Source organism: Pristiophorus japonicus, chromosome 4, assembly GCF_044704955.1.
Source record: "Pristiophorus japonicus isolate sPriJap1 chromosome 4, sPriJap1.hap1, whole genome shotgun sequence".
Lineage (NCBI taxonomy): Eukaryota > Metazoa > Chordata > Chondrichthyes > Pristiophoridae > Pristiophorus > Pristiophorus japonicus.
In genome coordinates this window covers 219,531,494-219,555,216 of record NC_091980.1, presented here as the reverse complement: position 1 = coordinate 219,555,216, position 23,723 = coordinate 219,531,494, and the positions used below count along the sequence as shown (strand labels likewise).

General features: G+C 45.2%; 1 protein-coding gene across 1 annotated transcript; it reads right to left on the bottom strand.

The window, feature by feature from the left end:
• Window positions 1-131: 131 nt before the first annotated feature.
• Window positions 132-9,547, bottom strand: LOC139263284 (F-box only protein 33). The gene is made up of 3 exons (XM_070879125.1): window positions 8,855-9,547; window positions 2,280-2,971; window positions 132-1,439 (listed from the first exon to the last, which is right to left on the bottom strand). The coding sequence occupies exons 1-3, from the start codon at window positions 9,298-9,300 to the stop codon at window positions 1,168-1,170; spliced, it is 1,410 nt and encodes a 469-aa protein (XP_070735226.1). The 5' UTR covers window positions 9,301-9,547; the 3' UTR covers window positions 132-1,167.
• Between the last annotated feature and the right edge of the window lie 14,176 nt (window positions 9,548-23,723).

Genomic DNA, 23,723 nt, shown 5'->3' with positions numbered 1-23,723 from the left:
TGTAAAAGACTAGTTTAGACTTTTGAACCAATGTATTTTACTGTAAGTACATGCAATTTTTTTGCAAAGTGTACACAATATAGCTTAAAACTTCATTGTAAATGTCCAAAACATTAGCACTAAACATTACGTAAATAAGACATTTGAATGCTTTATTGATAGATTAAAACAATCAGCAGTCAACACAAACTTTAAACATTAATTTAACATTCAACTACTTTCCCTCACATTTTCTGTCAGTATTTCATATGATCTCATTCAATGATAAAATCTCACCACATCTGGCATTTTCACACATTGCACCAGTGGATCCACTCTACAGATGTACATATAAAATCCGCATGGTAAGTGCATTAATCACTGGAGACACGCAACATAATGCACAACTGTCAAATCGCATCATCTTTGACACAAGATGGTAAAACCATTTGAAACAATCAGCACTCACACTTTCTTCATAAATAGAATCTTGACATATGTTGCATACAGTAAATTTGTTTTACAAGCTTATACAAAGCAGCCAGGTCACAGCACTGCTGGGCAGCATGATGGCCACACTGAGTAATACTGGCTGTCTTTTACATTAAATGCACAACATTCGTACCACTTAAAACTGGGGTCAGGTGCTAGTCTCACAGAGACCACGACTGTACCCGCGGTTGCCCTGAACATTGCGGCTTTTAAAGCCTCTTGCTTTAACAAGATTTTAAAAGTTATCCTAGTGGAATGTTCTCAAAATCATAGCAGCAGCTCATAGCTTTGTTAGAACTGATTTTTTTGTATTCACTATTCACAGTGAACCAGGTGCACGTTCGTTTAAGAGCTGTAAAGTTGTTGACTGAGCCACAGCACAGCTGTGTACCGCAGGTCGAAAATTCGACCTTTTAAACTCGTAGGTTCTGGCTGACCAGCCATTGGCCTGCCCCTGCCAGCATGTGGGCACTTCTTCATTCTGTTTCTTTGGCAGTTGACACAGGCGCTGACAGAGAAAATCCAGTGACTCTTGCCACATCTACTTTTAACCAATACCAACTACATTTACAGATTAAGCAGGATACACACATGTATATATTTATATATAACTAATACTAATTAACAGCACATGTAAATGTTAACTTATTACTGAAAAATGCAGGGTCCTCTAATACACAGGCGAGTTCTGAAATGCTAAATGCCTTCACTGAAGAGCTGCATCTCCTTGTAAAAATAACGAGTGGTCTCACTGAAAACATAAAGGGTTTCATTTTTCATTACCGGATGCCACCGCTTTCCTAAACCCAAGGATACTTCTTCAATGAGATTATGCACAGGATCTCCATCCAGGTCAGCCATTGCATCTTCATCAAAATTAATGCTTTCCTCAGTGACTTCCAGAACTTGCAGCTCAGGTCCACGAAGCCGAGCTATAGCAATGAGATTATGGGCCCAAACAGCATACCCTAAATTGGAAATTGAAAACACAAAAGGTTAGTGAATTCAAGATCAACAACATTTATAAAAAGCCTCACTGGTATTTACTAAATTCCAAAGAGAAATCCAGCTACGATGCTAATTTGCACCCCCACCCATTAAAACAAAAAGACCTGCAACCTTATGTTCAGGCTGAAGATATTTGCATTAATAAAGTCTCCATGTTTTTGAAACCAATTTACTTTACAAATATACTGGTGCAAGAAGCCTCCAAAAAAGCTTCCATCATGTCCCAGTACAATGCAGTCAATGTGCTACCCAACCGAAAAGAGTTTGACTAGTATTAATTCAAACACTTGTGGCCACACGGTTACATCACAAAACCATCCGTAATTCAGCACTATGACAATTGCAACAATAAAGGGGTGAAAAATGTCACACTTGGGCAGAATCTTCAAAGATCAGAGTTTGAGAAAGTGCAATGGAAGCATAACCCTATCAAAACACAACAGATCTGAGTGTTTGCAATAGGGAAACTGGCTTCAAAAAGTGTTAATTTTCCATAAAATACATTTCCTCACCTTGACCACAATGTCACGTGTCCAGTGCTGCAGCAAATATGACAATTTCTCTTGCCATCACACAAAAATCTAACTTAGCACAGCACTTAAAATTCACTCCCCAACCCATTCATTACACCGTTTATTGCTTTTCAATAATGGAATTTCATATTGCATTCCATTACCCAAGCCTCAATGTACAAAATTATGTTCATCAATGTCAGATATACACACCTAATCAAAAGCAAATACACTCAATTTACAATATTAATACAAATGAATAACCACAAATATTCATGCATTGCTTACCATGGATTGAGAGGTGAGAAAGCTTTGTACACTTCCATGCCAAAAGCACCAAGGGGTCTTCATTTCTGTTGTCACTGAGATCTGGAAAACCATTGATGCCTTGCTCGACATCCTTTATTAGGAGGAAGTGGGTAAGGGATTTGTCATACTGCCTGGATATGAGATCTACCACGGCACCTGAAACACCATTAGTTGAGCTGTCAAAGTGAATTCTCTCTAAAGGTATGCTTGGCTTCAGAATTCTTAGCAAAATGTCATTCCTGACATTAAAAGCCATGATGTAAACATGAAGATTTGCACAGTGACTGGTAAGCACCTTCCAATCTGCATCTTGTGGCATGTTATCTAAAACGTGTATGTTGGACATCGAGAGATGATGTATTACAAGAGACAACCTATGCAAAGGCACATGGTTGCTGTTGGCAAGTACTCGTGTTACTTCAGCAGTAAAATCGCAGAAATCCAATGCAAGTGATCGCAGGTTTAGAAAGCGCTCCAGCTCAACTGCCTCAATAACTGGGGATTTATTAATAAAATGGGTATCCAGGAGACTCAGGTGTTCAATGCAGTTGGCACTGGACTGAGGCAAGGCTGCCAGTGTTGTGGGAGTTACTACCTCCAGCATAAACCCAAGGGAGAGCCATTTCAGATGTTTGGAATTTCCCAATACCTCTTCAATCAATTGTTGGATTCTGTAATTAAAAAAAGCATTACATTTGCTACATTTCTAAGTATAATAGCAATTCATTAGATTTGCAAGTCCAAAGCCCTGAAAATCCTCCAGCAACTCTCCCCAAAGAGGCTGCTTGGGACAGAATGCACATTGGCTTTTTCTTCCATTCATGTTTTGAGACATTCGGCCCATCGAGCGCAGCGAATTAGTGCTGCAGGTCAATTGGGATCTGCACTCTTGCTTAACCCTTCGTTCACCACCTCAACATTTACAGCCAAATCCATTTTACTTTAGATTTGAGATTTTACTCATCCTCAGAAACAACTATCCAGTTTCAGTTATTAAAATGCATTTTTTTCCCCCCCAAGATAAACCTCATTGGTTACATTATTTCTTGGCTTTTAGCCATTGGCTTCTGGGCTTTGAACTTTTCCTTGTGTCACACATGGTAATGCAGTTTAAATTACTAGCTTCCATTTTATCTGCAACTCAATTAATTATAAATCCTTAAACCATGCTCTTATTGATTTCCTAAAAAAAACATGTTCCATTAGGTTACTGCTATGAAAGCATTTCAAATCCAGGTACTTGCTTTACTGTTCACATCAATGTCCCCTGTGGAGATGTGATCTGTATTTTGTGTTTTCTCAATCTCTATTCCCTGTACATTCCATGATAACTAACTCTGGGGAAATCTGCCGTTTTGGGAAACTTCAGTTAGTTAAAAGGACACCAATTAAGACTCGGTACAATACAAGTGTAGGTGCTGTACACTTACAGTGCAGTTTCAAACCAATCATAAAAACAAAATATCTGCAAAGCGAAGATACACGTCAGTTACATCGAAATTTCCTCCCCATCACTGCAAAATTCACTTGCACAAGATGGTGCCAAAGTATGCTAATTTAAGCTAAGTTGTCTCCCATACACAGCGTTTATTCAAAACATTCATGAACCAAGTGATTCTTGCATTGCACTGCAGGATTTTATTTAAATTTAGCACTTCATTTACTAAGACACTGTTTCCTGGTGTTTGACAATTTTCTCAGCTGTGATGAATCATAAAACAAACCAATTGTTTAATTTGCAGAATTATACTTATCAATACTTCTGATGAAAATGACAGTTGTGTTATTTTTACAAACTGCATCATTTAACTCATTAAAGGCAGTTATTACTTTTCAAAAATACACAATATATGTATATACTTACATCATATATAGGGGTGAAGCTTGGAAAGATGTACTAATTAATTTTTAAATGATCCACCTCCCTCTTCAGATCCACCCACATTATCTTGTGATTTTAAGCATAAACACATCTGCAGTTACATGGTGGCGATACCAGCCCAAAATGATGCTTCTAATAGTTTTCCAACCTCCTGGAGGAGAAGTGCCTGAGCCCCAACAGCCCTAGCAAAATCAGGAACTCAACACAAAAAGAACTGATGGTGCAAATTTCTGTCATACCACTTGGTAAGCCAACAGGTTGCACGATCAGGCCACCTACCAAGACAGGTTTCCCTTATGTTAGATGTCAATTCTACACAAAATTATAACCACCACAATGGGTTAACTGCTCTGTAGTACTGTGCAGTCATCATTCATATTGCCTCCAGCATGACCACTCACTGCAGTAAAGCTGTTAACACATGAACGAGCAATTAAGTTCATGCCACACACCCCCAACCCAACTGCAGCAACAAGCATACACACAAATACAACTTTTAGAACACAAAGATCTGCTCTTCAACCTGTCCATGACCTGCATCAACAAACTACCTAGCGATTTTACATATTTTTCCCCATAACTCCAAATCCTATCCCCTTGCGCTTATGAGGGGAGGAGGTCTGTAACTTATAACTTCCAGTTGTGGCTCTTCCACGCTTGTGAAAGTGGTAATGCATAGTCAGTGAGCAAGCCTAGAGTCCTGTCATTTTGATTTGCAAACAATTTTATTGGTAATTCTTCCCAACCATATACATCAATTCTTCTGGTCCTATTTTCAGAGGGGAAATTATTTTACACTTGGGTATTTGATTTTCAGGGGGTATTTTGCTGCTTGACAACCACTTTAAAAGATGCCAGGAAACAAATTCTCAAAAACCCACTCTCGTTCATGTAGTGAGTAACCATTTTTTTTTTTTTTAAATATGAGTAATACAATTTGTTTCTGTATTACAAGCCCTATAGTATATCGCATCCTAGCAAACCTTACCTTTAATAAAAAGGGACAAAAATTCCACTGGTATGAAACAATTTTTTTTTATACAAAAGGTCTGGATCAGCAGAAAATATTCCTTAGCATACTGAAGAACCAAGGGATGCAGACTGGGGGGGGGAAATAATCTGCTCAGACTTTTTGTTTTAAGTATCGATCTAAAGAAATAGAAATAAAAGAAAAAAGAAAATGAAATTGGAAGAGAGAAAAGCAATATAAACATTAATAAAATGAGAAAAACAATATAAACATTAAAACGAGAAAGACAAAAGGAAAGAAAGGGCAAAAATACAAAAAAGTTATCCAAGAAAGCCATTAGAAGTTTTCTTGCCATTAACTGCAGATTAAAATTTTCTAATCTAATCCAGTAGTTTTCTACCAAAAATCCATGAAAACAATTTAATGGTAAGCAAATAAAATAACCAACATTCCTATTTTAGATTTCTGAATCAAATACAAATGAGATTCCCCTAAATGGTTCCACTCTTGCATGATCCAATGTAGCCAATATTGATTGCTATATTACTTCATTAAAATATTATGGTTAATGCTTTGACATTTTTCACAAGGATTGTTCAATACAAACCATAAACTCTCCCTAACAATGTTCTTTTATGTTTACAGTTTGGCTAGACATATGAATACAGTTAATAGGGAAATAGAGATTTGATCCTATAAGTACAAAGACCTCAGAACTCAAGGCAGTAATAAGTGGGTTACAAAAGTAAAAGTTTTAAAATTTTGAATTCAATAAATTCCTAGCAGATGTCTATCTGGGATAGATGTGATATCACAATCAATCTACTTGTCTCCCTCTATACTACTGCAGAGTGCCAGAAATATAGCACATGTACAGAAGTAATGTGACTCGCCATACAAACAATGCTGTAAAAGCACCTTTCCATTTAACCAAAAAACAGGAAATTGGGATGACTCACTGACGAGAACAACATTTAAGCTTCAATAGCCCCACTGTTTAAAATACTTAATTTCCAATCATTTTCAAAATGGTAGCCAAGTTATTCCTGAAGAAAAGTGAAAGGTCAATTACACAGCACAATTAATAAAATTCCAGGGGCAATAAAACAGTTCTAACTAGAGTCTCATACAGTATACATAAACTGGCTTTTAATGTATTTTGAAAGTTGGACAACCCAGCAGTTACAAACAGAACTACCAGTACCAATTTAAATCCTAGCTTCAACTGAGCCATTTTCCAGTATTCCCAAGATTCAAGCTTGCACATTTCATTGCCACAATCTACAGAAAGCAAAAATATTGGTGTTCTTTCTGCACCATCCACACAAGATTATTTAATGGGGCTGTTCCTCAATTTCTGGTTAAGTTTCACCCCCCCCCCCATGATCCTGATCTTCAGCCACTTGGTATGTTGGATGGGTCTGCTCCTGGGCCTGACCAAAACGGCCATCACAAGTCTCAGATGTGTGGGATCCACAGGGACAATCGCTCTGATTGCCTGCTTCTCTTCTACAGGCTTGTGCACACGGGTGGCTCTGGAGAGGGATCTCACTGAGTCAACTGGCACACTTGAGGCCTTCCCTAACCGATGGGCACTGCAAGGCACTAACTGCATCATTGAGAATGAGACACTGGCTTTGTTTTATGCTGTGCATCTTTCAGTTTAAAAATGTACTATCTGCAAAAATGCTTTATTAGTGGCATCCTCCTCAGATTGAGAGGGCACTTGTGCAGTTTGCTGTTTGGGTGACCACACATTTTGGCTCAATTCACAGAGGCTCAAGCAAACTAGCCCAATAGTTGGCCGACAACTAGCAATAACCACACTCGTAAAGTCCCAAATTCCCAAAGAGTGAAGAGTTTGTTTTTAATAAATGAAAAATGCATTAAAAATCTGTGCTGAGTTAGGTAATCTTAGTTAGAATGGTGGGAGCAGTGCTACAACTGGCCTAAAAGGCCCTGGGTACAAGGAGTTTGCATAGAAATTTACAGCACGGAAGGAGGCCATTTCGGTCCATCGGTTCTGCACCAACCAACAAAGAGCTATCCAGCCTAATCCCACTTTCCAGCTGTTGGCCCATAGCCCTACAGGTTACAGCACTTCATGCACATCCAAGTACCCTCTGAAGTCCCCTCAGCCTCCTCTGTTCCAAACAAACCCAATCTATCCAATCTTTCTTCATAGCTAAATTTCTCCAGTCCAGGCAACATGTTAATCTCCTCTGTACCCTCTCTCATGTTAATTAACATGTTAATCTCCTCTGTACCCTCTCTAGCACAATCACATCCTTCCTGTAATGTGAGCACCAGAACTGCACACAGTACTCTAGCTGTGGCCTAACTAGTGTTTTATACAGTTCAAGCATAACTTCCCTGCTCTTATATTCTATGCCTCAGCTAGTAAAGGCAAGTATTCCATATGCCTTCTTAACCACCTTATCTACCTGGCCTGCTACCTTCAGGGATCTGCAGACATGCATTCCAAGGTCTCTTTGCTCCCCTTCTCAGTGTCCTACCATTTAACATGTATTCCTTTGCCTTTTTAGAACCTTCCCAAATGCATTACCTCACACTTCTCCATATTGAATTCCATTTGCCACTGTTCTTCCCACCTGACCAGTTCATTGATATCTTCCTGTAGTCTACAGCTGCTTTCTTCATCAATCACACTGCCAAATTTAGTATCTGCAAACTTCTTAATCATACCCCCTATATACAAGTCTAAATAGTTGATTTACACCACAAATATTGTAGCTATTTGTATACAAAATTGTATTTGTAAATAACCCTCATGAAAACAGAGCTGGGATCATGAATTCATTCCAACTAATACTGGGAACTATTTCCTGTCACCAATCCCAGCTAATGCATCGGATAGAGGTGGGGGTGAGATTCTGCTGAGCCGCAGTGACTCTCCGGCACTGCTGGTTTATGAATTCTTGATCAGCTATCGGTCATGTGCCCGTCCCTACAATGTAATGGGTTAATGAACAAGACATAGCTCTGGTTACATGAGATCGCAGCTCTTTCCTTTGCCGATTTAAAATAAAAAAACAATTTTTAAACTGCACAGCAAGCCCCACTGAAAAGTGTTCAGGCAAGGGCACCAAGTGAAATCAGGCTCGTGCTGGACAACAAAGCGGCTTTGGGTCAAATTGCTCCTCCTCGAGATTCTTGTGGTGAGACACACGGTGTCCGTGAAACTCAACAAGAATCAGGTTAGGAGGGGGGACAGATAAAGTAGCAAAACTAAACGGGGGGACGAGTGTGTGATTCGCAAACGGGTTAAATTATTCCACTACCTGCAGCACTCACATCACTGGTCTGATTTTTTTTCCTGTTTAAAAGCTAAAATGTGAAATGATCTCGTAACCGTTATCCCAGCAGACCGGGTCTGCGGCGCCACTTCACACCAAACTATTAACTAGAAATTATGTAACTGAAAGGACGACGGTAGAAAGCGGAGGATCCATTAAATTTCACTGCGTAGGTCATAAAATGGCATCGCCTCTGAATAACCTCCCACACCACCAAACTTTGGGCTTAATTTCCCCCCCCAATCCGTGCCACCTCCCTGGGGGAGGTTGAGCGCGGCCCGGCCCTGCGCTGCTCTTTGTCCCTCCCGCCCCCACCGGCGCTGTGGCCCCGGCCCCCTCACCCAGCCACCCCCCGCTGTTGTGTATTTCTGGCCGCGACACCTACTCGTGCGCCTGCTTGCCGTCCTGCTCCTGCAGGTAGATGTCCCCGAACACGCTCAGCTTCTGCAGGTTGCGGTTGCTCCTCACGCTCCTCAGCACGCACACCACCTCGTCCATGTAGGTCTTGAGCGTGTCCACGCCGCCGCCGCCGCCGCCGCCGAGCCCCGCCGCGCTCTCCGAGCCGCCGCTCTCGAACTCCACCCGCAGCTCCCGCACGAAGGAGCCGCACTTCTTCATGAGGAAGTCGAGGCGGCAGCGCTCGGCGGCCGAGCCGCGCAGGCGGAGGCGCAGCTCGGGCCAGAGGGACGGGTAGAAGAGGCAGTCGCGCCACTTGCAGCAGACGGACGAGGCCCGCAGCCGGTCCCAGGGGGACAGGAAGGAGAAGATGTGCACAATGACTTCGCACGGCAAAGCCGCCGCCACTGCCGCCGCCGTCCCGCACAGAGCCATCGCGCCGCTCCGCTCGGTCTCTCGGCTGGCTTTAAATCCTCGCTGAGTTTTGTCCCTCTCTACCTGTCTCCCTCCCCCGGATCAGCAGTCTAAGCCGCGGTGCCTCCGCCACTCGCTCACCCACTCGGCGCTACCGCTGTTTCATTGCTCCTCCAGTCCTGGCTCAGGGCCGGACCTTCCGCCGGAAACCGCGCGGGCACCGTTCACCTCACCCCACTGCAGGGGTGGGATACCCACCGGCTCACAGCAACACCCAAGCAACCGTGCAGGGAAGCATCACAGCTTTACATCATATGAGTATTTTATAATACTATCGTCGACACTGCTCGTTCTTTGTTAAGAAAAAGCTGCAGTGACACGCTTGTTTGGCTGCGATGATCCGCTCCACCCCCGCGCTCACCGCGCCTGTAGGGTCCGCCAGCCTGTTTACAAAATTCTGTCCGCCGTTCACGTGATGTGCCGTGACGTCACCTTCTCCTGGGTTGCTCCCATTGACACTTTTACCAGAAGTTTCTGCCGTCTGCAGAGAAATGGGTTTTTACAGCACTCCAACTCATACCATTGCACAGTGGGCACAAGTATACCCCTGGATACTGAACACGTACTAAACACTAATTATTTTAATCCAAACTAGAATCATAGATACATACAGCACAGGAGGAGGCCATTCGGCCCTTTGCGCCTGTGCTGGCTCTTTGAAAGAGCAAAAGCAAAATACTGCAGATGCTGGAGATCTGAAATAAAAACCAAAAATGCTGGAAATACTCAGCAGGTCAAGCAGCATCTGTGGAGAGAGAAACAGAGTTACTGTTTCAGGTCGAGGACCTTTCATCAGAGCTTTGAAAGAGCAGTCGTGCTTAGACCCCACACCCCCGCTTTTTGTCTGTAACCCTATAAATTCCTCATCCTCAAGTACCTATCCAACTCCCTTTTAAATTATTTATGGAATCGGCTTCCACCACTTTTTCAGGTAGAATGTTCCAGATTCCGACAACTCTGAAAACATTTCTCCTCATCCTCCCTCTAGGTCATTGGCAATGATTTTGAATCTATGACCTCTAGTTATTGACCCACTCATCAGAGGGAATATTTTTTCTCTATTTACTCTTTCAAAACCTCTCATCAGCGAAAAGGTCATAACCTACAGGCACGGTGAGGTCATCCCTTAACCTACTCGGCTCCAAGGAGAACAGTCCTAACTTTTCTAACTTCTCATAACTGAAGTCCCTCATCCCTGGTCACATCCTGCTAAACCTCCACTGTACCTTTTTCAATGCCTTTACATCTTTCCTGGTGTGGTTCCCAGAATTGTCCACTATACTCCAACTGAGGCCAAACCAGAGACATAATCGATATTCTATACTCTATTCCTCTATTTATAAACCCAAGTAACCACCTTCAAGGATTTGTCTATATGGATACCAAGGTCTCTGCTCATTCTACACTTTTCAAAATCATTTATAGTATACTGTCTTTCCATATTAATCCTCCAAAAGTGTATCACTTCCCAGTTCTCCACATTGAACTTTATCTGCCATACTTTTGCCCATTTCACCATCCTCTCTATGTCATCCTGAATCCTATAAATATCCTCATCCTGATCTACTACTTTACCAAGTTTCATATCATCTGCAAACTTTATAATGCTTCTCCCTACACCTGAGTCTAGGTCATTCATAAAAGCTGCAAAGAGTAATGGACCCAAAACTGACCCTTGGGGAACACAACTGCAAATTACCTCCCAGTCTGAAAAATATCCAACTTCCAGGACATTTTGTTTCCTGTCACTGAGACAATTTTGTAACTATACCACTACTTTATCCTTAATTCCACAGGCTTAATAAGTCTCCTGTGTGGCACTTTGTTGAATGCCTTCCAAAAGTCGATATGTACAACATCTACTGCATCAACCTTCTCTGTGACCTCATCAAAGAATTAGTCAGACACGATTTACCCTGAACAAATCCATGCTGGCTCTCCTTGATTAACCCATTCCTTTCCAAATGTAAGTTAAATTTTGTCCCTGATAATGGATTTCAATAACTTCCACACCATCAATGTTAGACTGACTGGCCTGTAGTTTCCTAGTTTATTCCTCTCCCCTTTGTACCCAAACTATTTCCTCTTTAAAGGTAACGCATTGCTCCACTACAGTTTTGCCTGCCCAGGCCAGATCCGTTCTCATCGCACTGAAATTTGCTCCACTTGACCTATCTCATTCCTTATTATAGAAGAATTTGTTGCAAATGAGCTGAACAACAAAACTTCCAGCCTCAATAATAATTCAGATTATAAATACACCATCTGGGGTGACACTGAGCCATAAAGAACAGAAATAATCCATGTTTGATCCAAAGTTGGTCGTGATATAGCTACTCAGCTAGGGTGACATTTGAGGTGAGTTGGCCTCAGCACCTATGAGCTTAAGAGAAGAAAAATCAGCCAAGGTTCCTGCTACTGACTGCTATCCAGCAACCCCTGGTAGAAGTGAACTTATGAGGACAGTCAGGGCGGACCAGAGTGGCCCCCTAATTGAATTGCCTGTTGTCTCTCACTGTCCAGACTCCCATGTGGTCACTTGGAAGGCTGTTTTTGCACAAGGAATTATTGTTTTCAGAAATAGTAAGGGGAAGGAGGAATGAGGGGAAACTGGAGAAAGAAATGCTTTCAAAAATCCATCAAAGATATTTGACTCAAAACTTGATACATAAATGAGGCCAATTGGTCCCAAAGCAGTAAGCAACCTTAGTAAACTGTTGTAATAGGCTTATATTATTAGAAAGTTTATATAGAAGGACAATGACTTCTATATTTTCCAGGAACATTTGTCCTGGTTCCTGTATTGTATTTTACCCACAGTATTGATGTCAGTAAGGGTCTCAGATTACTGACATCAAACAGCAATTACCCTCAATAAATCATACATATATATATATATATATATATATATGTGTATGTTCGGTGCCAACCCACTGTCTAACTTGTTATTTATTTTTAAAGGATTATGATATTTTAGCATAAGGTATATCCTTTTCAATTTATGGTTTCACTCTATATAATTTGTACGTCAGTGTTATTGCTGTGGAATTTGTATCCATCTACAGAAATTCAATGAAAGTAATTTTTACCGTGACAGAATTACTACTGTCACAGATTTTCTGTCCCTCTTAGCTTCAGTAATACAAGCCCCTTAATGTCCTGCTGCCAATGTTTAGATATTACAGGCCATGCCATATTCATCTGTATGTCCTTTGTGTTGAAAAATAAATGCTGTTTACAGAAACTGTTATGAACTGTTGGAGAGTGTAGAGATTTTCTGATAAATAATTCCACTGGATAGGTCTGCAGAATTGCAGGCACTCTGAATAGGAAGATCAAATGATTGCATTATTAAGTTGACACTAATTTTAACCGTAAAAAGATTGAGATGACTGAAAGGACTGAAATTAGTGATTATAGAGTGCTCTGAACGGAGGATTTTAAAAATGCACAATATTTCAGCCTAAATTTTTGCTCTCTTTTATACAATATACTACACTTGTGATTAGGAGCTGAAGCCATGTCTACTAAACATAAGAACACAAGAGATAGAAGCAGGAGTCATGGTCCACGTAAGAACAAATGACATAGGTAGAACTAGGAATGAGGTTCTGCTGAGGGATTGTGAGGAGCTAGGATCCAAATGAAAAAGCAGAACTCAAAGGTAATTGTTATGTATGTGAACTTGCATATACTCTGTACAGCCACCAGAGGGCTCATCCCCTGGAATCCCAAGGGATCTCACAATCCCTTGGGAGCACAGGTACTTAAGGAGGCCTCACAGGCTGGGGAGGTACTCTGGAGACCTGCAATAAAAGATTACGGTCACACTTTACTTTGAGCTCACAGTATCCAGTCAGACTCTTTATTCATATACAACAACTGGCGACGAGATACAAATGACAAACCCAACGATGCAGTGAACAGTGGACATCCTGGAGAAATTTTCAGAGGGAGATGATTGGGAAACCTTCGTGGAGCAACTCGAACAATACTTCGTGGCCAACGAGCTGGAAGGAAACGTGAACACTGTCCAATGAAGGGCAATTCTCCTCACCATCTGCGGGGCACCAACGTATGGCCTCATGAAAAATCTGCTTGCTCCAGCGAAACCCACAGAGAAATCGTACGATGATTTGTGCACACTGATCCGGGAGCATCTGAACCTGAAGGAAAGCGTTCTGATGGCGAGGTACCAGTTCTACACCTACAAAAGGTCTGAAGACTAGGAAGTGGCAAGTTATGTCGCCAAGCTAAGACGTCTTGCAGGACATTGCGAATTTGAAGGACATTTGGAGCACATGCTCAGAGACTTTTTCGTACTTGGCATGGGCAATGAAGTGATACTTCACAAACTTTTGACTGTAGAGACCCCAACCTTGAGTAAGGCCATAGCGATAGCCCAGGCGTTCATTGCCACCAGTGACAATACTCAGCAAATCTCTCAGCACACGAGTGCTGTTACAAGTACTGTGAACAAAGTGATGTTGTTTTCGAATCGCAACGTACAGGGCAGGCCCCACATGCCTGCAGTTGCATGTCCGCAGGTGTCTCAGAGTACCACCATCAAAGGTGATGAATGCAAGGCCATTAACATCTTGTTGGCGCTGCGGGGGTGATCATCGTTTCCATTCATGCCGCTTCAAAGGGTACATTTGCAAAAGCTGTGTAACAATGGGACACCTCCAACGTATGTGCAGGCGAGCTGCAAACCCTGTTAATCCTGCAAACCACCATGTTGCAGAGAAGGACAGATCCACGGCGGATCACAATGAATGAGAGCCTCAGACAGAGGAGGCAGAGGTATATGGGGTGCACACATTTGCCACAAAGTGTCCCCCGATAATGCTGAAGGTTGAAGTAAATGGACTCCTGGTGTCACTGGAGCTGGACAAGGGCATGAGCCAGTCCATTATGAGCAAATAGACTTTCAAAAAATTGTGGTGCAGCAAGACCTCAAGGCCAGTCTTGACTCCCATTCACACGAAACTGAGAACTTACACAAAGGAACTGATTCCCGTAATCGGCAGTGCTACTGTAAAGGTCTCCTATGATGGAGCAGTGCACAAGATATCACTCTGGGTGGTACCAAGCGATGGTCCCACGCTGCTCGACAGGAGCCTGCTGGGAAAGATACGCTGGAACTGGGACAATGTCGGAGCGCTCTCGTCCGCTGACGACACTTTGTGTGCCCAGGTCTTAAACAAGCTCTCTTCGCTGTTCGAACCAGGCATCAGGAAGTTCCAAGGAACAAATGTGCAGATTGACCAATTCCGGGGGTGCGACCCATCCATCACAAGATGAGAACAGTACCGTACATGATGAGAGAAAGGGTAGAGATCGAGCTGGACCAGCTGCAACGAGAGGGCATCATTTCGCCGATCAAATTAGACGGGTGGGCCAGTCCGATTGTTCCAGTCCTCAAGGGAGATGGCACATCAGAATCTGTGGTGATTACAAAGTAACTATCAATCGTTTCTCCCTTCAGGATCAATACCCAGCACCAAAGGCTGACCTTTTTGCTACACAGGCGGGAGGAAAGATGTTCATGAAGCTGGACTTGATCTCAGCCTACATGACGCAGGAGCTGGAGGAATCATCGAAGGGCCTCACCTGCATCAACACACACAAAGGTCTCTTCATTTATAACAGATGCCCGTTTGGAAGTCGATCAGCCGTGGCAATATTCCAGAGAAACATGGAAAGCTTAATGAAGTCGGGCCCGCACACGGTGGTCTTCCAGGACGACATCTTGGTTACAGGTCCTTCCAATGGAAGGAGCACTTCAAAGATCTCCTCAATCGAGACTCTGCCTTTGACTTGAGTGTTTTCGATTCCATCATGCAGCATGCGACCCGCCACCGACTCAGTGAAACTCCAACATTGCACGAGGTAGGCAAAGCCATAAAACAGCTTAAGAATAAAAAGGCAACAGGTGCGGATGGAATCCCTGCTGAGGCGCTAAAATATGGCGGAGAGGTGCTGTTGGCGCAGATACATGACCTCATCTCTCTCATCTGAAGGGAGGAGAGCATACCAGGAGACCTCAGAGATGCAGTGATTGTGACCATTTTTAAAAAGGGGGACAAGTCCGACTGTGGCAACTACAGGGGAATCTCCTTGCTTTCAGCCACTGGGAAAGTTGTCGCTCGAGTTCTCCTCAATCGTCTTCTCCCTGTGGCCGAGGAGCTCCTCCCAGAATCACAATGCGGATTTCGTCCCCTACAGGGCACAACAGACATGATCTTTGCAGTGCGCCAGTTGCAGGAAAAATGTAGGGAGCACTGCCAGCTCTTATACATGGCCTTTTGCGATCTTACAAAGGCCTTTGACACTGTCAACCATGAGGGTCTATGGAGCATCCTCCTCCGTTTCGGATGCCCCCAAAAGTTTGTCAACATCCTTTGTCTGCTTCACGATGACATGCAGGCCGTGATCCTTACCAATGGATCCATTACAGACCCAAACCACGTCGGACCGGGGTCAAACAGGGCCGTGTTATCGCTTCAACCCTCTTCTCAATCTTCCTCGCCATCATGCTCCACCTCACAATCAACAAGCTCCCAGCTGGAGTGGAACTAAACCATAGAACCAGTGGAGAGCTGTTTAACCTACGCCGCCTCCAGGCCAGGTCCAAGATCACCCCAACCTTTGTTGCTGAGCTGCAGTATGCAGACGACGCCTGCGTCTGTGCACATTCAGAGGATGAACTCCAGGCTATAGTCAATGTATTCACTGAGGCATATGAAAGCATGGGTCTTACGCTTAACATCCGTAAGACACAGGTCCGCCACCAGACTATCACCGCCGCACAGCACTGCCCTCCAGTCATCAAGATCCACGGCGCAGCCTTGGCCAACGTGGACCATTTCCCATATCTCGGGAGCCTCTTATCAACAAAGGCAGACATTGATGCGGAGATTCAGCACCGCCTCCAGTGCGCCAGCGCAGCCTTCGGTCATCTGAGGAAAAGAGTGTTTGAAGAACAGGCCCTCAAATCTACCACCAAACTCATGGTCGACAGGGCTGTAGTAATACCCGCCCTCCTGTATAAGATCTGAGACATGTACGATGTATAGAAGGCACCTCAAGTCGGTGGAGATATATCACCAACGATGTCTCCGCAAGATCCTGCAAATCCCCTGGGAGGTCAGGCGACCAGCATCAGTGTCCTCGATCAGGCTAACATCCCCAATATTGAAGCACTGACTACACTCGATCAGCTTCGCTGGGCAGACCACATAGTACACATGCCAGATACGAGACTCCCTAAGCAAATGCTTTATGCAGAGCTCCTTCATGGTAAACGAACCAAAGGAGGACAGCGGAAACGTTATAAGGACACCCTCAAAGCCTCCCTGGTAAAGTGCAACGTCACCACTGACACCTGGGAGACCCTGGCCGCTGACCGCCCGAGGTGGAGAAAGTCCATCCAGGAGGGCGTTGAGCTCTTCGAGTCTCAACGCAAAGAGCATGAAGAGGCCAAGCTCAGGCAGCGGAAGGAGCGCGCGGCAAACCAGCCCTACTGACCCCCTCCCCCGAGGAATGTATGTCCCATCTGTAACAGGGTCTGTGGCTCTCATATCGGACTGTTCAGCCATCAAAGAACTCACTTTGGGAGTGGAAGCAAGTCTTCCTTAATCCCGAGGGACTGCCTATGATGATGATAGGTTGGGACATAGTCGAGCATCTGCAGAACCTGGAGGAGGTTCTCAGTCAACTCAACCGCCCGGGGCTCAGGTTGAAATGCTCGAAGTGCATCTTTCTGGCACCTGAAGTGGAGTTCCTGGGGAGAAGAATCGCGGCGGACAGCATCAGGTCCACCGATTCGAAGACGGAGGCAATTGAGAATGTACCGAGGCCACAGAACGTGACGGAACTGCGGTTGTTTCTAGGATTCCTGAACTACTTTGGTAACTTCTTACCAGGTCTCAGCACACTGTTAGAACCACTGCATGCCTCACTGCGTAAAGGAGACGAATGGGTATGGGGCAAAAGCCAAGAAAATGCCTTTGTAAAAGCTAGAAAATTGTTATGCTCAAACAAATTGGTTGTGTTGTATGATCCATGTAAGCGTTTGGTACTAGCATGTGATGTGTCGTCATACGGTGTCGGGTGTGTATTGCAACAAGCTAATGAATCTGGGAAATTGCAACCGGTTGCTTATGCATCCAGAAGTTAGCCTAAAGCTGAGGGAGCCTACAGCATGATTGAAAAAGAAGCGTTACCGTGTGTCTATGGGGTAAAGAAAATGCATCAATACTAGTTTGGGCTAAAATTTGAATTGGAAACGGATCATAAGCCACTAATATCCCTGTTTTCCTCGAGTAAGGGGATAAATACGAATGCATTAGCCCGCATCCAGAGATGGGCGCTCACGTTGTCCGCATACAACTACGCCATCCGTCACAGGCCAGGCACAGAAAACTGTGCCGATGCTCTCAGTAGGCTGCCATTGCCCACCACGGGGATGGAAATGGCGCAGCCCGCAGATTTAGTCATGGTTGTGGAAGCATTCGAGAGTGAGCAATCACCCGTCACAGCCCGACAGATTAGAACCTGGGCGAGCCAGGACCCCATATTATTCCTGGTAAAAAATTGTGTGCTTCATAAGAGCTGGTCCAGTGTCCCAGTGGAAATGTAGGAAGAGGTAAAGCTGTACCAGCGGCGCAAAGATGAAATGTCTATACAGGCAGACTGCCTTCTGTGGGGCGATCAGGTAGTGGTCCCCAAGAAGGGCAGAGACACTTTCATCAGTGACCTCCACAGTACCCACCCAGGCATTGTAATGATGAAAGCGATAGCCAGATCCCACGTGTGGTGGCCCGGTATCGATGCGGACTTAGAGTTCTGCGTGCACAGATGTAACACTTGCTCGCAGTTAAGCAATACACCCAGGGAGACACCACTAAGTTTATGGTCTTGGCCCTCCAAACCATGGTCCAGGGTCCATGTCGACTATGCAGACCTGTTTTTGGGTAAAATGTTCCTTGTGGTTGTAGATGCGTACTCCAAATGGATTGACTGTGAGATAATGTCGGCAAGCACGTCCGCTGCCACCACTGAAAGCCTGCGGTCCATGTTTGCCACCCATGGACTACCTGATGTCCTTGTGAGCGACAACGGGCCATGTTTTACCAGTGCCAAGTTCAAAGAGTTCATGACCCGTAACGGGATCAAACATGTTACATCTGTCCCGTTCAAGCCAGCATCCAATGATCAGGCAGAGAGAGCAGTGCAAACTATCAAGCTGGGCTTGAAGAGGGTAACTGAAGGCTCACTGCAGACTGGCCTATCCCGAGTTCTGCTTAGCTACTGCATGAGACCCCACTCGCTCACTGGGATTCCACTTGCTGAACTGCTCATGAAAAGGACACTTAAGACAAAGCTCTCGTCAGTTCACCTTGATCTACATTAACAGGTAGAAAGCAGGCGGCTTAAACAAAGTACATATCATGATAGCGCAAATGTGTCACGCGAAATTGAAATCAATGATCCCGTATTTGTATTGAATTATGGACAAGGTCCCAAGTGGCTTCCCGGCACTATTGTGGCCAAAGAGGGGAGCAGGGTGTTTCGGGTCAAACTTTCAAATGAACTCATTTACTGGAAACACTTGGACCAAATCAAACTCAGATTCACGGACTATCCTGAGCAACCCACTTTCGACTCTACCTTCTTTAACCCCCCAACATACACACCAGTGGCAACCGACATTGCGCTTGGCCACGAAGCAGAACCCATCATCCACAGCAGCCCAGCAGGACTCACCACACCAGGCAGCCCAGCGAGGGCCCAACAAATGATTCACCAAAACCAGCATTTACACCAAAACGATCAACCAGGGAAAGAAAGGCCCCAGATCGACTCACATTGTAAATAGTTGACTTTGTGGGGGGGGGGGGGGGGGGGCGGAGGAGGAGTGTTGTTATGTATGTGTACTTGTATATACCTTGTACAGCCACCAAAGGGAGTCGCAGGGGATCCCACAATCCCTTGGGAGCATAGGTACTTAAGAAGGCCTCACAGGCTGGAGAGGCACTCTGGAGACCTGCAATAAAAGACTAAGGTCACACTTTACTTTGAGCTCACAGTATCCAGTCAGACTCTTTATTCATATATAACAGTAATAATCTCCAGATTGTTACCTGAGCCACACGCAAATTGGCATAGGGACTGTTATGTCTATAGTGTACTTATGAATGACTCCACAAGGCAATGTGTTGTACTTGAACTGTAGTGACCTTGGTTCTTTATTCCAAACTCCAGAATGCTCTGCAAGCATGGTGTGCAGCCTTTTATACAGGGCCCTGCCACCAGGGCAGAAAATCCCCGGTCTCCACCAATTGCACCCTATAGTGGTGCCTGCATGTATGTACACGATGTGAACCTTGATAGTACATCAGCTAAAACAAGTCTCCATCTTATACAATCTCACAGTGACTACACATAAAGTACATCCATAATCAGCATATACAACATCACTCTCCCTCAAGTCCTTTGTGCCAATTACCTTTGCACTATGTGCTCTGGCTTAGCTCTCCCCAGACTTAAGTGCCAATAGCCCTTGCACCTTGGCTGTTCTTTGTCTTGGCTCTCTCCCTGTTAACGCCCAATTCCTTTTGCCACAACGTTGGGTAGTGGTTATCAGATTGGATGGTTCGATGATGCGGTGGAACTTCCAATGGGTTCTGGGTGTAATCCATGTGTGTGTCCATGGCTACATACATCCATTTCCCCCCTCCCTCACAGCGAGATCATGCAGCTGGCCCGTTAAATTAACATACAGGATCAGACACAGTGCAAGTGCAAAGAAAGGAAGAAAACATTTTTTTTTTCAGTTTGTATTGTGGCACCTAGGTTCCGTAACTACCCAGGATTGGATAGATTGCATTCATGGTTTAGTCATGGTCAGTACTGAGGTAGCAGTACAGGTATGCGAGGACGCTAGTTCCAGAGCAACCGGACGGGGTCCTAGTAATCTGATGGCGGCGCTGCGCCCCCTGCTAGCGGGGTGGGCTTGGTTCGGTCACCGAGCCAGAACGCAGGGCCTTTGCTGTTGCCTAGTGGTGGGCAGAGCCACAGATATGTGTGGCCTCCCTGTCCTCCTTTGAGGGCTGCAGAGTCTTCTGCCTGCTCTCTAATGGTGTTGGGAACCTGGCTGTTCTAGGTCCCATTTGAGGAACTCGTTGGTTCTGACCTTTCGCTCCCAGACATGGCCGAGGTAGTGACTGGGTCTGGGGGCTGCACCGTCTCCACCCGGGTGGTGGGCAACGGCGGCCGACTGCGCTTATTGGCACTGATTTCATTTCCAGGTCCGTGACGAATGGTGCCATCGGGTGCCTGCAGCGTGGGATAGACCTGGGGCAGGATATCAGGCTCCGCGCCTTTACCCTCCCGAATTCACTCACTTGTTGCTGTAGGGGACACTCTGTTCCCGACATCTCGCAACAACATTCTGTTCTTTATATTAGGACTGGTACCGACATCTCACAACAACATTCTGTTCTTTACAGTGCTGACATCTCGCAACAACATTCTGTTCACAATCTTCATCGGTTCGTTACATTGATTGCCATGCATACAATGTCTCTTCAGGTTCAGTTGGTTGCAGGTCTCCTTTAAGAGAACCCTGCTGGCTTTACCCCAATCAGGTCCTTTGTTAGACACCACGTGTTGGTCCCTCAGCGTTGCACCTTGTGATGTTGCCATGGCCATCTTTCTTTTCAGCCACACTGCCCCTCGCTGCAGCAGGAACGCCATCTTGCCTCTGTCCTTGAGGTCGACTGCCTTGATCCTTCTCTCCCGCGATTCTGCCACAAACACTGGAAAGGTACCTGTGATTTCGATCTTCCTCCCCAGGAGCCCTGCCACTGGAGCCGGGAAGGTATTTTTAGATCGTTCCGGTTGGATCATTGCCAGGTAGTCATGATGAGCGGTCTGTGCCTCAGGTGCTGCGCTGGTCTGTTCTCTGGTGCCTGGCCCAAGCGAAGGTGAGGTTTTGCTCTGCCTCTGAGCATAGGGAACATCGATTGCTGGAGTGAAGAGGTCTTGCCATTTCCACTGGATCTTCCCTATCCACCTTCTTTCGAGTAGCATTGGGCCATCACCTGCAACAATCCACAGAGGTAACTTATGCACCACGCCATTATGGATTACACTTACATCCGCACTACCAAGGACTGGGATCAACTGCTTGGTGTAGGTGTGCAACTTTTCCTGTACTGGAACCAGCTCGGGTTGTTTTTCGTTCCACAGTCTCTCGAAGGCAACCTGGCTCATCACTGACTGGCTCGCACCCATGTCCACCTCCATGAAGACTGGAACGCCATTTATCTCGACTTCCATCTTCACTGGAGGACAATCGGTGGTGCAGGTATACACTCCATACACGTCTTCTTGGGGATGAGCTGTCTCTCTGGCCAAATCATCATACTCCCCGCTGGATTCAAAGTCATCTACCGACTCTTGTGCTAGACATGCGCTGGAGGTGGCCCTTCGTGTTACAGGCTTTTCATACGTACTCCGCAAACCGACACTGGTGAGCCCTATGGTTTTCTCCGCAACGCCAGCATGGTGCTACTTGATTAGCACCCCTCGGCGGACTCTGAGTTCTGGAACCCTGAGGTCTGTGCTCTCTGCCCTGGGCAGAGCCACGTTCTACAGTCTTGCCTGTGAAAGGCACCATTCTGTGTACATTACTTGCCGGGTTTGAGTCCACAGGCTGAATGATTTGCTTGGTGCTGCAGGTCGAGGTCATGAATACCTGACTGATGCCGATGGCTTTCTGCAGGTTGACTGTGGTGTCGGCAGATAGTAGCTTGTGAAGGAGGCCCTCGTGGCCAATTCCTATTACTAAGATGTCTCGCAATGCTTTGTTGAGGTGCGTGCCAAAATCACACGGTGCCGCATGTCATGTATCCAGATATGTTTACTGCTTGTACTATTAAATATGATGTGCCACCAGAGGGCACTACTATGGGAAACTTGTACACCAGCTATATGGTCACTAAGGTGTGCCACCAGAGGGCACTGCAGTGGGAGACTTGCAGGCTACCTGTACAGGTGTGCCAGGCCTAGTATAAAAGGCAGGCCACCATGTGTGATCCTCACTCTGGATTTATATTAATGGACTAAGGTCACTATAGTTCAAGTGCAATACTTTGCCTCGTGGAGTCATTATCAAAGCATCCAAAGACATAACAATTGGCGACGAGATTACGTACTTTCACACAAAAATGGCTAACTTTGGTACATTGCAGCAGTTTGCTGATGGGGATGATTGGGACTCCTTTGTGGAAAGGCTCGACCATTAAATGAATCCAGCAAAAGTTTAAAAGAAATAGGACTCACTGTGTTGATGAAGAATCTGCATAATCCAGCGCGGATTATGAAGAAGTGGTCAGAGAGGCAGCTCAGCCCCACGATGAGGTGTATGGAATGTTTATCTGCACCACAGAATGTTCCCCGTTGAGAATGGAAGTCAAGATAAATGGCGCTCCAGTCTTCGTGGAGGTGGACATGGGGGCGAGCCAGTCAGTAATGAATCAAGCAGCCTTTGAGAGACTATGGGACAATCAAGCTGAACAACCCAAGTTGGTCCCAGTTCAGGCAAAACTGCTCACCTACACCAATGAACTTATCTCAGTTGTTGGTAGTGCGGATGTAAAGGTATTCCATGATGGCGCGGTGCACAAGTTACCCGTGTGGATTGTTTCAGGTGATGAACCAACGCTACCCGGAAGAAGGTGGATGGAGAAGATCCATTGGAGCTGGAAAGATTTCAGCCCTCCAGCAATCGACGTCCCCCGCGCTCAGAGGCAAAACAAGCCCCCAATTGAGGTTGGATTCGGCACCAGAGAGCAGACCAGCACAACATCCGAGGCACAGACCGCTCAGCATGACTGCGTGGAGATGATCCAGCTGAGACAATCCGAACACACCTTCCAGGCTCCAGTGGCAGGAGTCCAGAGGAAGAAAATCAGATGCGAAGGCGACTTCCCAGCTTCGATGGCAGAATCCGAGGAGCAGAGGATCACAGCATTCGACATCGTGGAGGGAAGAAAGATGGCGCCCAAACCACGAGGTGCAGCGCTGATGGAGCAACATGTGGTACAAAGCGAAGAAGATGGTTGGGGTAAAGATAGCAAGGCTCTCTTAAAGGAGGCCAGCAACCCACCACACTTAAAGGGACAGTTCCACATTCTCAATCAATGTAACAGCAAATGTGAATTCAATGTAAAGCTTTTAATTGATGACCAGAGTTTTATACATGTAATAAGGAAAGAAAAGTCATGCGATTGCGATCGGAGCTGCAGTTTATCCACAATGAGTAATGAAACGTTGTGCGATGCAGGATTTCAACTGTATTCAGATAATATAGT

Coding starts and splice junctions, on each gene's coding strand:
- LOC139263284 (XM_070879125.1), bottom strand. CDS start 9,300: ATGGCTCTGTGCGGGACGGCGGCGGCAGTGGCGGCGGCTTTGCCGTGC. Junction 2,972..8,854: donor GACGGCAAGCAGGCGCACGA/GTAGGTGTCGCG, acceptor TTTTAATTACAG/AATCCAACAATTGATTGAAG. Junction 1,440..2,279: donor TTCTCACCTCTCAATCCATG/GTAAGCAATGCA, acceptor TTTCCAATTTAG/GGTATGCTGTTTGGGCCCAT.